Source organism: Limanda limanda, chromosome 23, assembly GCF_963576545.1.
Source record: "Limanda limanda chromosome 23, fLimLim1.1, whole genome shotgun sequence".
NCBI lineage: Eukaryota > Metazoa > Chordata > Actinopteri > Pleuronectiformes > Pleuronectidae > Limanda > Limanda limanda.
Window position 1 is genome coordinate 3773659 of NC_083658.1, and position 17297 is coordinate 3790955.

The 17297-nt window shown below is 44.2% G+C and overlaps 1 protein-coding gene across 1 annotated transcript in view; it reads left to right on the forward strand.

Moving 5' to 3' along the window:
• The window catches only part of LOC132996975 (dystrophin-like), a 138417-nt gene that overhangs the window by 96996 nt on the left and 24124 nt on the right, over nucleotides 1-17297 (forward strand). Inside the window, exons 25-40 of the mRNA XM_061067346.1 lie at nucleotides 1137-1282; nucleotides 5354-5454; nucleotides 5571-5682; nucleotides 6672-6785; nucleotides 7338-7493; nucleotides 7583-7753; nucleotides 9177-9359; nucleotides 9780-9980; nucleotides 11177-11326; nucleotides 13547-13708; nucleotides 14206-14316; nucleotides 14970-15143; nucleotides 15229-15384; nucleotides 15475-15645; nucleotides 16669-16848; nucleotides 17018-17140. Coding sequence (XP_060923329.1) covers nucleotides 1137-1282; nucleotides 5354-5454; nucleotides 5571-5682; nucleotides 6672-6785; nucleotides 7338-7493; nucleotides 7583-7753; nucleotides 9177-9359; nucleotides 9780-9980; nucleotides 11177-11326; nucleotides 13547-13708; nucleotides 14206-14316; nucleotides 14970-15143; nucleotides 15229-15384; nucleotides 15475-15645; nucleotides 16669-16848; nucleotides 17018-17140 — 2411 coding nt within the window. The remainder of the gene's footprint in view (nucleotides 1-1136; nucleotides 1283-5353; nucleotides 5455-5570; nucleotides 5683-6671; nucleotides 6786-7337; nucleotides 7494-7582; nucleotides 7754-9176; nucleotides 9360-9779; nucleotides 9981-11176; nucleotides 11327-13546; nucleotides 13709-14205; nucleotides 14317-14969; nucleotides 15144-15228; nucleotides 15385-15474; nucleotides 15646-16668; nucleotides 16849-17017; nucleotides 17141-17297) is intronic.

Sequence of the window (17297 nt, forward strand, 5' to 3'; positions counted from 1 at the left end):
TGTCCTCTCTCAGTAAACAGGTTCACATGTCAAAGCCATTTTTAGAAGTGGTTTACAAGTTGAGTTGACATGTATTTCTGACTCACATGTGGCGAACCATCAGTGATTAACACCTCCTGCCTTCTTCTTGTCTCCAGCAAGTGTGTCAGAGGCATAATCCAATTTGAACTGCTGCTTTCATGTGTGGATGCTAAAATGTATTTTACATTTCCAGTCACAACAATGAAACTTAATCAGCTATACCAAGAAGCCAAAGGCTACAGCCATCAAGACGAGAAAAACTAAATCAGACGTGTTGTGACAAAACAAGAGCAGATAGCTTTTTGTATCAGCGAGGAAGAGGTTGATGGAAGAAACAAGAAAACAAAAAATACTGCCACCGAGAAAACGACACAGAGGGGTGAGGCACTGACAGAGGAAAAATGCCGGGAGTGGGATGAAAGGAAGAGAGGGAGAGTCAGCTGGAGGGAGATAAGCGAGAGAAAGAAAGAGAGAGATGCTGACACCCGAGCAGACAAACTATACTTGTTTACTCACTCAGACAGTTTCTTCCCTCACACCACACACTGCGCTTTTCTCATCCACACCAGGGGTGAGATATCTAACGCACACATTCGAACGCTCACACATGGCTCGGGTGGAGATGCACGCAGATTACTGTGTCAACTTCCCAAGGACGGCTAAGGTTGAGAGGCATCTCTGAAAGGAATGCACTAGTTATTAAAAGTATACTTTTTTCTTTTGTGGTTTCTTTTTTCCGCCTCCGGAGTCAGTTCTTGTCAGGGCGGCACATTTCTTTGAATCGGTTCAGTTCAAATCAGGGAAGCTTTATTATCCCAAATTAAAAAGAGTCCATTTACTAGAGAAGTACAGCATTGTTGCTGGATTAAATTTGCAAAAATCCCATTTCATTTTGTTTCGTATTCTCCAGGCTACAAAAAAAATCAAGCTCGATGGAATGTAAATATGCCAAAACCAGGCTGAAGAGCTTACAAGACCCCGACAGTTCTTTAATATATATCTTCAGGGTGATATTTGTGAATACGTTCAGACAATCAATTAAAAATGTGTTCTTCTGTGTGTGGACTTTGCAGTTTGCTGACATTTTACTCTTTCTCTCTCCCTTGTCTGTCAAGTTTTGGAGAGCTTGCCCCCGGCTCGTTATAAGGAAACCATATCAGTGCTGTTGGCATGGTTACAACAGTGCGAGGCCAAGCTGGCCATCCCGTCCACGGCCGTTACAGAGCATCTTATTATGGAAGAGAGACTGAAGGATGTTCAGGTAAACACACACGAACACACGCAAGCCCATCTTTGTAGGAATATAATTCCTTTACTCCCTGTAACATGATGTACCACAAAGTTTGACTCTAGGCCGAAAAACAATCAAGCTTATTAAAGTATTAAACACCAGGACTTGATAACTGCAGTCAAATCTGAAACCTGAGATGTAGATAGTGGAGGTCAACCTGAACAGAGTGAAGAGAAAGTGTGTTGTACTGCAGGTAAAACCTTCGTGGAACTGGGTTTTACGTGGAGTGGTGGAAATCGACTTTGTTCTCAGTTGACATCGGGGGATTCTCTGTCCAGTTTAGGACTTGAACCTTGACCTTTGATAAATCATTTTTCTCATCTAACTGACTTTGATCGTGTTGTGCACTGTGGTATTGGAGATTGGTGTGTGACTCATCGTTGGGTGTACTCTAATCCCAGCGTCCACAAGGAGTCAGCAGTGATTCAGCTGACAGGTGGATTCGCTCTATTTCTCTCTGTGTCTATTTCTCTTGACAACACTGCTACTCAACTCCAGCTACAAATTCCCATTAAATGCCAAAATAGGGTTGGCTCTATCATCCTGTTTGGTTGTATAACACTGTAATCAGTTTTTTACTACAAGTAGTAAAGTTATATTGCCGCCGGCGTTGCCAAACTGCCAAAGCAGCACACTTTGAAAGGATGCTTCTCTGCTGCTCTTTGAGGGAGCAGGCAGAGAGAGAGAGAGGGAGGGAGAGAGAGAGAGGGGAGAGAAAGCAGGTGACGGGCCCCATTAACCAACAGTCTGATACATATCCACCAACTAGTGAGTAAATAGTGTGCGTCGGATACACCGGGACTTGCCCAAATTGCTGTCGTGAGCATAAAATCCCTGTTTTAAGGATTTTTAAGGAAGCTGGAGCGTGCTTTGACTGAGAAGAGGTCATTTTCAACAAAGTTTGAATTAGTCCCTGAACATGGAGATAGTACAAACTAAAGGTTGTATGAATTGAATTTTGAAATGTTGAAATAATAAACATATAGTTATGTATTTCTATATGACCCATTTCACATTATTTCCATTCACACACATTCAATTAAGATATTTATTCAGCCTGTACAATAAGCCTGTTTTGAGCCACATAAATAAACAGCAGGCTCTGAATAAACAGATAGACCTTCCGCTCTGTTCTCTAGCAGCTCACACATAGATCAACAACAGTTAGAGCAGCTTACTGTACGCTAATGACCCTCAGGCGTGTGCAGCTCTATCTGCTGTACAGCACACTCTTCATTTGAAGCAGCAGTTTTAAAGTGAAGCTAAATGAGATTCTAAAACCAAGCAAGAAATTCTGAAGTCACCGATTTTTGTGAAGCTCCGCTTGCATCTGCTTAACATGCAGAGAGCAGACCAGAGCTGCTGCTGCTGCGGCTGCTGTGTGTGAGTGTGTACGTGTGTGTGTACGCATGTGTTTGTGTGTGTGAACAACTCCACAATTATAATAGGTGGGCAAGCAAAATCCCAGTGGAGCAAATCAGTGTCTGTTTATCACAGAACAGATACACACATATTCTCAAAAATGCCAGCGTGCCGTTATGCATATAATACAGTGGTGAATGTTCAGCTACACTAATGCACACAAACTGTTTCCCACTCTGTCATTATCTGTATGTTTTCAACAATAATGCATGTTCTTCTGATTCTATTGTTGTGTTCAATTTGTCGCTTTGTTCCTCTTTTTGAAGCGTTGAGTCTTTATCTTAAGTCAAGGCTGCACATAGAAGTAAATGTGTGTGGGAGTATGTGTGCGTGCGTACTCAAGCCTCTCTAAAGTTTATAATGGTCTTGTAGCGTAGCAGGCAGATCAAGCCTCGTAGCCAGAGATTAATTAAAGTCGATTGTAGATAATAATTAGGAATTCATTCTGCATACTGATAGGCTGTCATTAATCTTCAGACACCGCTGTTTCCCGTCCCGTCGCTCCCAGAGACAGGACTCTCGATGTGTGTGTGTTACGTGTTCAGTTTGTGTGGTCGGACACTTTCTCTTTTACTCACATGACAGCATCACCTGTCATTTCTGTAGCTTTCTGGATATAAATACACTAGAGCTCCTGTCAGGTGAGATCTTTGTTTGAGTGCTGACTTGCAGAGCTGCAGCAGACAGTAAAACTCACTGGCAGCTTGTGCAGAGATGATGAACGATATTATCGACAGCCACTCATAGAAGTTATTAAAGACCTGATTGCAGCCTATAATGACTAACCCTGATTGTAGTGTAATTACATCCTTGGATTGAATTTAGATTTTGCAGTAGTGAGAGGGAAGTGGGGATGGGCTGCACGGATAAAAGGCTGCAATTATTTTTTTAAGGTTATTTGTTTATCTGCAATTATTCATTATAGGGAAATTCCTCCTTTAGTTTGAAGCTTTTCTAATGTCTTGTTTTGCTCAAACAACTGTCCAAACCCCGAAAGTGTTCAGTTTATAGTGATGTGAAATACAGGAACCTGTAGATGTTTGAAGAAGTATTCGTTTTCCTATCTTTTCCCAGGGGTTAGTCTGTCACAACCACAACCTACAGTGGGAGTAACATCCTGGAATTTGCTAAATTCTGACTCTTAATTATGAGTCAAAGGTCAAAACTTTCAGCCAGTTTCTCACCATCGTTTTTGCTGGATAAATGGATGGATGGCAGGATCTGGATGCTGTGGCTCCATCCCCTGATCACCACTGTGCAGACTGAGGCTACAAATAACTTCCTCTGTGGAAGATCACAGCTCATCCTGGATATTTTGGATTCATTTCTGGATAGTGGGAGAAGGTGGAGCACGTTGTCCATCTTTATTTGCAGTCTATGATTTCAGTAGCAGCATTCTTCCATTGTCCCAGTTAAACCACAATATCATGTCAGTAATAGAAAACCATCAATCGGTGTAGGGAACACAGGCAGGCTGACCCAAATGCAGGCAGCCTGGCAGTGGGGGTGCAGCAAAGAGACTTTACTGAAACAGTGACTATACAGGCGGACAGGCTGACTGGTCCCCAGCATGACCATCACCCTGGCTGATGGAAAGAATACTGTCTGGTTCAGGTCACACAGATTAATCAGCTGTTTTGCATTATTTTGCATTGTGATTTGTCACCTCTTCACCTCTTTTGCAGAAAATCGGCTCTAATAAAGCAGCTCGCTCGTGTCAAAGTGAAACAGGGGATGGATGAACGTGTGTCGAAGGTTTCCGGTGCTGCTGGATAAAAAAAAGTCAGTCAGAGAAATGAGGAAAAGGCTAAAAGTCGTAGCAGAACTAGTCCCTAATACATCCCTGCTTGGGATTCAGTGTGGCAGCAGCAGGATTGAGGTTAAGCCACAGTAACTGGCAGATTTGGTGTGTTTGAACTAAGCTTCTGAGACACCTTGGTGTGAACATGGCTCTCTTCTCCCAGAGTCTTCCACCAGGAATTCCCTCATCTCTCCACTTGTGATTCACACAGCACGACAGGGCGAGCGGAATCGAGCAGTGTGAAAAGGATCTCGTTTGGAAATGTTCACAGTGGAGTGCTGAGTCAGCTCATGAACTCGTCATGCTCGTCATCCCTCATTCTCCCATGTGCTCCCTTCAGTGCCCTGCCATGGAACTAACATTTGACCCAAAGGATTTCCGCTCAATGGCTTTTGCATGAGTTACATGATAGTTGTCCGACAAATCGTATAAAGACGTGAGGCGTGTTGTCTTCTGCTCTGTCTCTTTTTACCTGATCTGAAGATTCCATGGTGTGCAGTGTAAAGTGATCCCATTCTCTTCATCTCACTTTGTAGATGACCAGAGAAACGATGTACTCAACTTTTGTCACTTGTCTGTTTTCACGATTTGAAGCCTGTGTCAGTTATAACAGTCACGATGGTGCTGTTTTATTAAAATGGGCCCGAAAGTCATGACAATCTGACAGTGATCCTGAATGATTGATTCCAGGGTCCTCAAAGGGAAGCAGCCAAAAGAACACAGCCATCGTTCATTTTGTTATTTACACCTGCTCTTTACTGTCACATGTCAAATCGTCTACACTTCTGTCTGTGATTCTACGGCTCTCGTCCCCTCAGGACCTCCAGGTGGCGCTGACTGAACACCAGGGGGAGGTGGACTACCTGACCTCCACTGTGGACCAGGTCTTCCAGAAAGCTCCACCAGACATCAGCCAGAAGTGAGCCCTGGGAAATTAGTGATGTGTGATCAATTGAAAGAAACAAATCAAAAGGATGGAATTTTTATACATATCAAAGTACTGATCACACTCCATGATCTTCTGTGCGGCCGTAGGTATCGGATAGAGATGGACGCCGTCATGGCGCGTTGGAGACGACTCGGCACAACGCTGGAGGACAACGCCCAGAGAATCCAGGAGCTCATGGCCAAACTGATTCAGTTTGAGGTGAGATGCAATCCAAGGAAAATCAAATGATGCTGCATTTGTTCTTCTGGGACCGGTGGAGTCGCAGATTCTGTGTTATGATAACAATTAATATTACAAATGTAAATTGGACACTGTTAATTCCATATTGTGATTGACAGCTGCCAACGCCTCACTGAATACATTACCTGATTTCACTTAGCATGTATCCAAACCTTTGCATTAAAATCAAACCAATTTTAAACCCATCTTCCCTCAAACAAGGTAAATCCAGATTTCTCCCCTGCCTAATTAAAAACCAAGGCTGATTTATTTTACATTTGACAGCCCTGGAGTGTTTCATTTATTATCTGGACTCTCAGTTAAATCCTCGTACGTCTCAGTTTTGAAAAACGAGCCCTGACCCTCTTAATTTTAGCAACTATTTTATATTTTAAAACTCATTATACCGTATAAGAAAAGTTTTCTGGTCTGCACTCGGCTGAGGGGCCAGTAGCTTTCAGGCTTGAGGATTCATTCTCTCCTGTTTTGGCTCATGGTGTGTGGGCGCCGTGCCGTTTATTCATGCTGGTCCCAGAGGAAAGGGGGGGGGGGGGTACATTAGAGAGTGGATACACCACCCAGATACAAATGTAGTTTATTTGGCAGTGTCTGTTTTTTGCAAGGTATATGTCTGTAATTGGGGAAAACAAGCAATAGCCCTGTGTGTCACGGACCGAGTAACACAAACTCAGTGGTCCCCTCTAGTTTTCAGATGAGATGGGGTGGGGGGGGGGGATTGAAAGGAGTGGCTGTGAGGAAGTGACCTGATTCTGGGTGGGTTCAGGTCGGGCTCACTTAGTTTCCTCCGTGGCTCAGACAGACAGATAAATGAAGTGCACTCTCCCTCCAATTAGAGCGGTGGGATCACTGGGTGTTCTGGACCGATGCTCCGACTCCTCTCCTTCAAGGGGTCGGCCCTAATTTTCACTGGGATTTGTCTCACTCCTCTTTTGTCTTCTCTCCTGCAGAACGATGTAAAGACTTTAAAGAAGTGGATGGCCGACGTGGACGTCTTCCTGAACGAGGAGTGGCCGGCGCTGGGAGACTCTGAAGCTCTGGAGAAGCAGTTGGAGCAGTGCACAGTGAGGGAACCTTGCATCCGGGTTTTACTTTACACTCAACTTTCACTTACGGTTTTCTGGTTGCATCGTAAATTGTATTTCTTACCAACCAGCTGCTCACATTACAATGAAGAAGTTAAAAGGATCTGTCTAAAAGTTATTTTGTGAATGTTCATCATATCATGTACAACTCCTGCGACATGAGTGCTCAATAAAAAATATATTATTAAAAAATAAGAAGATATTACTTATAAGCAATTAACGAGCAGTAGAAATTGAATATAAACATACAGGTCATCTCCAAAACAATATAAACAAACATAACAGTGTAAAAATGAATGAAACATATAATTTACTGATTTAATAAAGCGTGTCATGTGCAATGTCTTCACTTATGTATTAAGTATAACATTAAAGAGCATATACATGGATGTATCTACACGTCATGAAGAGTTTAATAGATAATTAAATTAAACACTACACAGGAAAAAAAAAAAAAAAAAAGAAGTTAAAAGGTTATGTGTTCCAATGTGAGCAGTCATATTCCTTCCTGTGTCCCGTCTGACTGACCAGGCTCTGGTGAACGACATCCACACCATCCAACCCAGTGTGAACGGCATCAACGAAGTGGGTCTGTACCTGAAGAAAGAGGCCGAGCCGCCGTTCGCCATCCACATCCAGAAGCAACTGGATGAGCTCAACGCCCAGTGGGAGAACGTCTGCAAGCAGGTGTGTCACCTCAACCCAGGGGGCGGAGCCTTCTCCTGCTCTCACATGGAGCGTTGGTGTTCATGTGTCCTTCTCCATCCTCTCTCTAGGCCTACGCGAAGAAGTCCGCTCTGAAAGGAGGCCTCGATAAGACCATGGCTCTGAGGAAGGAGATGCAGGAGATGCAGGAGTGGATCAACCAGGCCGAGGAGGACTACCTGGAGAGAGACTTCACGTACAAGACCCCCGAGGAGCTGCGCAAGGCCGTGGAGGAGCTCAAGGTGTGTGACAGGAAAGAGAAGTGGAAACGAGAGGCTGTATGAGTCTGTGGGTTTCTCTGGAATTGAAGCTTTTCCTTCAGATTCGTGATCTCGGTCTCGAGGATCCTTCGCCGCCCGGGGACCAGCTCCCACCGACTCTGTGCAGCTGCTGCAGCCGTTCTTTCTCTTTTCTCTCTCACTCCGTTCTGATCCCGGTTAATTCCAGGTCGATTACGCCCCCCCCCCCCGTCGCCCTTCCTCTCTGTTCATTGTTGATGCTGAAAACCAGCTCTCTTTCTTTCTCCTCCTTTTCTTTTCATCTGCTCACAGCTTCGAGACCTTCTTTTAACCCCCCCCTCCCTCCCCTTAGCTCTCATTCTTCAATATGAATTTCAGAAGTTCACCCCCCCCCCTGAAAAAAAACTATACCTGATAGTCAAGTTGAAAATGAAAAATTGATTCCACTCTGCTTGCTCCTGCTAATCCCCCCCCTCCTCCTCTCACCTCATCCTCCTCTCCTCACTCTTTCTGCTCAACCTTAAAGGAAACTCCATCACTCGTTTATTCCCGTAATCCCTCTCTCTCCTGGTCCCCCTCCCCCCATCTCTCCTGCTGGGAAAGCTACAGACCCATTCATTGATTGGTTGGGTTACTTCACTGCATCTCCTCACACTCTGTGGCTTCGTCAACTATAGGGAAACATTGATTCATTTGTTCATGCATCCAACCCTGTAGCCATTAGGCTGTGTCTCTCTCTCTCTCTCTCTCTCTCTCTCTCTCTTTGAGGACTCAAGTTAAAACAACAAGACTTGTTAATGCAAACAAACCGAATCATCTAATTCCTTTTCTTAAAGGCCGAGTTAGTGCTGACTCCAGAAAGTGTCCGATCTTTGTGCAACTGTTTCTTGACTTTCACATCCAGCATTAAAAAACCCGACAGGTTTCACAGCAGCAGCTAGAGGTCAGGGATGTAGGAAGTCACATAGAGATGAGTATATTCCTTAAATATTAAGAAAACTTTCAGATTGTGGTATATGGAGTCCTCATACACAGAGATCTTAAATCATGTAAACAACATGTCATAATGTATTTTCAGTGCTGGATTTGACTTAATCTTAGTAATATTTTCTTAATTATTAAGTACATTTTACTGCTGTATAATAATACCATGCACCACCAATTAATATTTTTAAGGTCTTGTTTTTTTATTACAATATATAAAAATGTCTGAAAAGCTTCTCTATACTTGTCACAAGTCTGAGGTTTCAGGAGTATCCGAGGTCCAAGGAGGTAAATACCTGAAGATGGGAGCTTTTCATATGAACTCCTCTCACGAACACGAGCCTATTCGAAGGCAGCAAGTGTCTCTTGCTTCCAGCTCACCTCTGCTCTCCCTGAAAAACAACCCCTCTTCATTTTCTCCGTTCCTTTGTCTCTCTATCAGAGGGCTCAGGAGGAGGTCCACTCCAAGGAGCTAAAGGTGAAACTCCTCACCGACAGCGTGAACAGCTTCATCGCCAAGGCCCCGCCCACAGCCCACGACGCCCTGCGCTCCGAGCTGGACGTGCTGACGGCCAACTACCAGCGCCTGTGCAGCCGCCTGGATGGGAAATGTAAAACTCTGGAGGTATGTATGACGTTTACCTTTCTATCACCTCAGTCCTGCACATGGTAATCAGATCCCTGTGGGCTGTTGTTTGAAGGTGCATTCATCAGAAAGTCAGTTTAAATGAACACAAGACGTGTTTACCATTCAAGCTGAAGGTCTCATGGAAATATGGCGTGTACAGTCATTTGCCGCCACCGGTCCTGAAATCAATGAGATTTTGTTTTTCTTCTTCCTCCTTCTTCTCCATCTTCCCACTCTCCTCCTCTCTGCCTCGTTTTCCTGGCAGATAATTACCTCTGTGTCTTCCTTCCATTTAACACATAAATGTCAGAACCACCAGGCTGCACAATCTGTCTTTTCCATCAATTGATTTGTCTCCATCTCCATATTTCGGAGCCTCCTGATGATTTTGCCTATACGCTGTGTGTTTTTTTGCAGGAGGTGTGGGCCTGCTGGTGTGAGCTGCTGTCCTACCTGGAGCAGGAAAACGCCTTCCTGGATCAGCTGGAGCAGAAACTGGACGAGACAGAAAACCTGCAGGGAGGAGCAGAGGAGCTGCAGGAGGCGCTGGATGTGAGTGTGGTGTGGGAGGAGAGGGTGCACACCCCCATGCAGGGGACTTTTGTTAAAGAGGACAAGGTGGCAGGGACATGGAAAGGGCAGCATGAGTGTCCTTTTTTCCAGTTTTTTGAGACAGGACACGTCCAACACGTCACCGAGGGAAACAACATCTTTCGCCTGCCGCACTGAGAAGTGGGAACACTCCCACTGTGACAGTCTGGGTAGAGCAGATAGAGACAAACAGCCAGAAAGATTAGATAACTACATGAAATCGATTGTAAAAGATTGCTGTTGTGTAATGTGCTGTGGCTGAAAATGAATATTAGAGAAAGAAGAGTTACATGTCGGCCCCTGTGGCTTTAAACCTTTTTTCCCTCATTCTTAAATTTAAGTTTTAGTTTTACCTCGAAAGATTTTGAGTTAACGAGAGCAGATATATTGTTTAATGTTACACGGCCAGTAATAGATGAAGTATGAGAGAAATGCAAAACAGAAAGATAACACCCGAAGGTTTCTTTGCTTTGGCGAGAGATATAATGTAGAGTTAAGGTGCAATGTAATAATATTAAAATGATTTTTTTATATTAGCAGGCATTTTGTGAAAGTAGAGTCAGTGTAGAGGCTCCTCAGATAATAGAGATTTTTTATAATAATAACTGATGTTCAAGTTTAATATTTTATAAATCAAATAAAATGGTGATATCATAATCATATATATAACAAGTACATTGAAGCTTGTATAAATACAGTAAGATAATAGAAAAGTACTTTTACATAAAGATGGAGCTCACAGAGTTTTTATTGTTTACATACATTTAGACATTTACAAGACATTTATGTTGCATCCAGGGATTTGGTGAGTTTAACAAACGCAAACTTAAAGCTTCTTCTTTCATTTACTGTTACCGAGAGCAAAAATGCAAATAGCTGCCCACTCAGCTATATTTTACAGTGAGCTTTTTGGGGATTCCAGAAGATGTGAATAGCTGGTAAGCAGCAAGGTCAGACAAACAAAGTCTAACTAACCCGTTTTAGCATCTAATTATCATCCTCTAACCCTCTTATTCTGCAGATTAAAAAAAGATGAATATAGATAAATATCCCCATAGTAGTACAAAGATAAGATCATCGCTTTTCTTACTGACTCACCTTAAAGCAGAACATGATACGTTTCTATCATAGAAGCTGTGGTGCTGGACAAGGGATGGATAAATACATGTTGTGATTGTTGATTGGTTGTGTGTTTGTGTGTGTGTGTGTGTGTGTGTGCACAGAGCCTGGAGGTTCTTCTCCGTCACCCAGAGGACAACAGGAACCAGATCCGAGAGCTGGCCCAGACGCTGATGGACGGAGGAGTCCTGGATGAACTGATTCAACAAAAACTGGATGCGTTCAACACACGATGGGACGAACTTATGGCCAGGGTGAGATTCTTTATTTGTTCTTTATTTTTATTAGTTCGCACATTTCCCCACGTCTACCTTCCAATTATTCTAGTCATCATCACCCATCATCAATATGCCCTCAGCCTTTTGCGGTGATGCGCCAGATTAATGTCCTCCAGACACTTTCAACCTGTCTGAGACATCGAGTGAGTGTGTGTGTGTTTGTGTTTTCAGATGTCTCAGACTTCTTTATATTTTGTGTGTCCTCTCTGTTCTTGTGCCTCCTTTCATATGGCGTGTTTGTGTGCATGTGAGGTGAGGCCGCGCGGCTCTGAGGCCTGTTTGTGTGTCATCTATAAAGAGGAGAGAGACGTTTGTGAGTCTATCTGGAAAAGAAAGTAAAAGCACACAAAGACCAAAATATTGCCTCAAGGTTTTTCCTTTTTTTTTTTTCGACCAGAGAGGACTGTGTGTTGAAGGAAACCTTTTTTTGTCGTTCTTTATTTTGTGCATACTAACTTGATAAGTGCTGTCTGAAGGACACACTCTGATCTCCAATTTAATTTGTAACCTTCTCTGGGACAATAAATGAAAACTCACTGGACACTTCAGTATAATTTGATTCAAACTTGACTGCAGATGTCATTCAAATCAAAGTTAGACATTATAAAAATCTATTTCTTATCTACTTCCTACTTCTCATGCAGAGAAAATGTTATAATAATTAGTGCTATAACTCAAAGTCAACGCTTCCTCAGCATCCGAGCCAAGAGTCTGATGAGTGCAGGGGTCCACACAGAGATGGGAATATCATTTCATTATGTCAGTGTCCCTCTTTAAACCTCAGCTTGCGCAAGCAAAAAAAACAACAAACAATGCTGTTCCACATCTCCGGCGTCTTCAGATCACAGAGGCATGTTTGCCATTTTAATTTCAGCTCCTTGTAACGGCTGAAAACCAATAAGAGGAAGTGCGGTGTGGAGAACGCTGCTCTTGCTTTGCCGATGGCGTTTTCCAACACAAAGCAGTTAAGCAAACAATGATCCTCTATCTCCCTTGTTCACAATCACTGCATTCGCTCCGTCGTGTGTTTGCGTGTGTGTGTGTGTGTGTGTGTGTGTGTGTGTGCGCTTGTGTGAAATAAGTAATAATGGAAAACTGAGTGTTTAATGAGAATATGTAGTCATGAGCCGACAATTGCTAGGGAAATGGAGTACATCGCCGGCGGGAAGATTGTTATCAGTGTTGCCTTAATATTTAATCTCACTTAAATTCTCATTTTATACATTATAAACTAAGACATGGGAGCGAGACAGACGAAAGAATCCCATGGTAAATCCACAAGTAGCATTGGGAATACTGTGTGTGTGTGTGTGTGTGTGTGTGTGTGGATAATGTGTGTGTGAGCGGGTGTGACAACAGGGGTTAGACAGGCTCAGGGCTATACTTAGCCATGATCCTCCTGTATGGGATCAGCATGCTTACCTGTAACCACATATACACTCAGTCTTTGTCTCTACACTCCTGTGAGCTCACACAGGTTTATGATGCAATTGGTGCGTTCACTAGTTAATCTAATTAGCAGCCAGTCACCGGGGCTAGAGGCAGGAAGGAAACACCAGTAGTTGCCAGGGCGTCCGACGCTCTGCAGACAACCCGGCGGCAGAGGAGCGTTCGTTATCGGTCGCCTGCCTGGAGGTGGCTGGTCGTCACACAGAGGCACCATGAGAGAGAAGAAAGCCCGGAGTCCTTTCCTCAAGAGGGTACACGCAGAGGGAGACTGTGTGTGTGTGTGTGTGTGTGTGTGTGTGTGTAGTGTCTGTGCCCAACAGACTGTTTATAAAGACAGGACCTCGCTCCCTTGGCTCCGACCACTGTTGCACATTGTCTGGCTCCAAATGTGCAAGATGGCAACGTCTGTATCAAGGATCTCTTGGCTTCATTTCTGGAATGTGGGAGGAAGTGGAAATACGCCGTCCATCTTCATAAACAGTCTGTGGTGCAAAGGTTTTATTTAGCACAGGCTCTTTATATACCTGCTGCAAGAAATAGAAGGAGGATTCTTTCAAGAGGCCACATCCGACTATATGTCTATTGTTTTGAGATTTTCCAAGTGATTGTTTATGGGGAATTGCTGTTGTATACATGAGTTGTAAAACTGAATATCTCCTGATGTCTGCTTCCAGTATTTATCGCCGACTTTACGTGTCCTTCCATGTTTTTTTTTAACAAGGTGTAATGTGTTTACTGTTTCCTCAGGCGCTGTTCAGGAAGAAAGAGCTGGAGAAGAGCGTCCAGTGGGCTCAGGAGAACGACAAGACCCTGAGGGAGCTCCAGGAGGCGCTGGCTAACACAGACCGCCACCTCTCCTCCTACCTGACTGACCACATCGACGCCCAGCAGATTCCACAGGAGGCTCAGGTAGAGTGTACCTTAAAAGACCTCATACTTCTCACACACACACACACACACACAAACACACACACACACACACACAAACATTCTATACACTGCCACTGTCTTTTATCTTATCCTCTGTAATCTACTTCTACGTTCCTTCTTGTTTCTTTGTTTTTCTCTTTGACACACTTTCCAGTTAATCAGATAATAGATCATTAGATAGTGGTGTGTGTGTGTGTGTGTGTGTGTATGTGTGTGTGTGTGGTGAGAGGGGGTTGTACCTAAAGTTATCAAAGATTTTGAGTATCCCTTCTCTTCTCTCCTTGCTGCTTGTTGCCTCCCTGTGGTCAGCAGAGGGAGATACACTATTGATCAATTTAAACTTTTAACTTTCCAGACAGACCTCATTTAATTCACTGAATTATACACTTCTTGATTTTCATTCACTAAAAGATTTCTGGCTGCCACTCAAAAGCATAAACTGTTAGTTTGACACTGAGTGTGTTTGTGTGCGACAGAAAATCCAGACAGAGCTGAGTGGACATGATGTGACTCTGGAGGACATGAGGAAGAAGAACCAGGACAAGGACTCGTCCCAGAGGGTCATGGGACAGATTGACCTTACACAGGTGGGTGATGACAGCAAAACAGCCTTGTTCCACATTCTCTGTCTGTAGTTCCTAGGCAAAGCTTTGGAAAGTGGATACATGCTCATGGGGAAATAAACCGTTTGCAGATCTGTTTATAGGAAACAGAATGTTGTATTTGCTGGAATTTGGGAACCTAAATTTGTGGGAATTAAGTGGAAATGATTTCCTCCTCCGGCACAATTCACTTTGCCCCTCGGCTATAGACAGAAGGCCTCAGTAAACACCACCCTATTGAAACTTGCCCCCTGGCAGAAGTTGTTATCACTCAGAGGTGAACACTGCCTGCAGACCACTCTTCTGACAGCCGAGGGGCTCAGAGCTCAGACCTGGAGCAGCTCCACCTTCTTGTGGTGAGAGTCTGTCTTGCACGTTTAGTTTTGGATCTCCTCTCTGAATTTCACAAAGCTCCCAAAGCATTGACTGTAGCTTGAGTGTAGTTGCCTGCCAGGCATCGCAACAAAAACATGAAACCAATGAATGGTGCAACACATTCCCTCTAAACTGACCCCACAAGTGCTTCATTCTTTCTTGTGTTTCATCATGTTTGAATGTGTGGCTGATGCAGGCCTCCTCGGAATTGCGACTACGAGTCGTCTCCTCACATGTCCACGTGTGTCTTTGCCTTTTTATAGAAAATGTTGGCAGACGTGTGGACGAAGTTCCGGCTCTTCCAGAAGCCGGCCAACTTTGACGCTCGGCTGGCGGAATGTGAGCGAGCGCTGGCCGTGGTCAAGAGTCAGGTGGGGGTGCTGGACATCCGCAGTGTGGAGCAGGACGTGGTGCAGTCGCAGCTGGAGCAGTGCATGGTGGGTAACTGCGCCACACTGGCCGGTCGGTTGATGAATAGATGTGCAGATCTCACATTGAGCAGCTGCTGCTTGTGTCTAACAGAAGTTGTACAAGATGCTGAGTGAAGTGAAAGGTGAGATAGAGACGGTGATAAAAACCGGGCGGCACATCGTCCAGCGGCAGCAGACCGAGCATCCCAAAGAGCTGGACGACAGGGTGACCGCCCTGAAGCTGCTCTACAACCAACTGGGGTCGCAGGTGACCACAAACACACAGACATATTGGAGCTAGACACATGCAATCTCACAAGCAAGACTATTTCCTGTAACCGTTTTACCTGTTTTAAAGGTAACTGAGAGTAAGTTAGAGCTGGAGAAGAGTCTGAAGCTGTCGAGGAAGTTGCGTAAGGAGCTGAACGGGCTGACGGAGTGGCTGGCGGCCACTGACGCCGAGCTGACCCGGCGCTCTGCGGTGGACGGCATGCCCAGCGACCTGGAGGCTGAGGTGGCCTGGGCACAGGTAGGACGGATCTAAAAGGAGTGACCTACTGGAGGCTGGAGGTTTCAGATGCTGATGTTTTTTATATTTTCTCCCTCCAATCTCTCTGCCATCAATTCTCATGGCCTCTGTACTGTGTAATAAACTGACTTAACAAAAAAACACTAAAAGAAACTCCCCCACACATCCTCCCTGGGTAAACAGTCATTCAGGAAAACATGTCATATATTATTCAGTCCTCCACACAGATGCAGTTTAACTCACCTGCAGAGCTTTGCCCCGATGAATCCCTATAACAGCCGACATTATTATTCTGTTTTACCTGCAATATATCACCTTTCAGTGCAGTCACAGAATGTAAATGGATTTGTTTTGGTCATAGTTTTAGTTATAAATTCTTAGTACATGACTCAGTTCAGTCGCTGAGCAGAGGAGGAGGCTGCAAAGGGCAGTGATTCAACTCACAGAATGTAAGTGAGTAATGTTTATTGAAATGACTGATATTAAATTCACATATTCAGCCAGAAACTTCAATCAGTAAAACAGGAGTCTCCTACAGTCTTTCTGTTGACAAATGAGAAATAGGTCCAGCGCTGAGCCAAGGCTCCCATAAATTATTCACGCTTTCTTTCCCTGTCACCTTGATTTCGGTAATTTATTGTTTTTCTCGCATGGAATCGTGCAGCAGTTGCTTATCCACAGCAACTAGATTTCAAAGTAGAGAACATATCTCTCCTTCCTGAGTAATGTCAGCTCCCTGTTCGCTTCAGAATTCAATTTAAGATTCTATTGATTACTTTTAAATCTGTACATGGTCTTACCATGCCGCTGCATTTCTGTTAACCCGTCATCCCTGAGAAGCACATGTATTCGATCCAACAGTTTGGAACAAATCCCCTCAGATTATTATTAGATCAGAAAGCCTCTTGTATCGACCGGCTTTTTATTAACTTTTCATAATATCTCCTGCATTTGCTTTATTACATTTTCTACATACGGTATGTTGTTCTTTTTAAACTTTGTTAAATGATCTTTTCCTCTCAGTCCATCCATGATGAGACGGAGCGGCGCCAGCCCCAGCTGCAGGCTGTGGTGGACCTGGCCGAGGCCCTGAAGGCCGTGCTGCGGGGCCACGACGGCCTGGTGGACGACAAAGTCAGCCTGCTTCACTGCAACTGGATCGCAGTCACATCCAGGGCAGAGGAGTGGCTCAACCTGCTGCTGGTCAGACAGAGAGAAATAACAGACTGATTTCTGATGCTGTATTCATGTGTCTCTAGCTTCTATTTGCTTTTGTCAGTGTTAAAATTACACCAAAGTTTCTCTAAAAATAACTCGTGAAAGTCTTACCTTTTAATGTCTGCCCCTCTCTCCCTCCTCCTCCCTCTCTCAGGACTATCAGCGGCAGATGCAGAATTTAGATGGAACGATAGAGGAAGTGAACAGATGGATCGACGGAGCGGAGAGAAAGATGGATGACTTGGACGAACAGGGAACCAACGACGCCGTGTTGAAGGTGGGTCTCCTAAATCTTCTATATTTCTTCTTCTAAATCTCAGTCTGTTTGTAGTTGAGATGAGACGGGTTTTGGCCTATTAATGTGAAAATCCAGGGATTATCCTAAGTGGTGCTCTCTTGTTATTTTCTGTGGGACAGAGTGATGAACACGCACA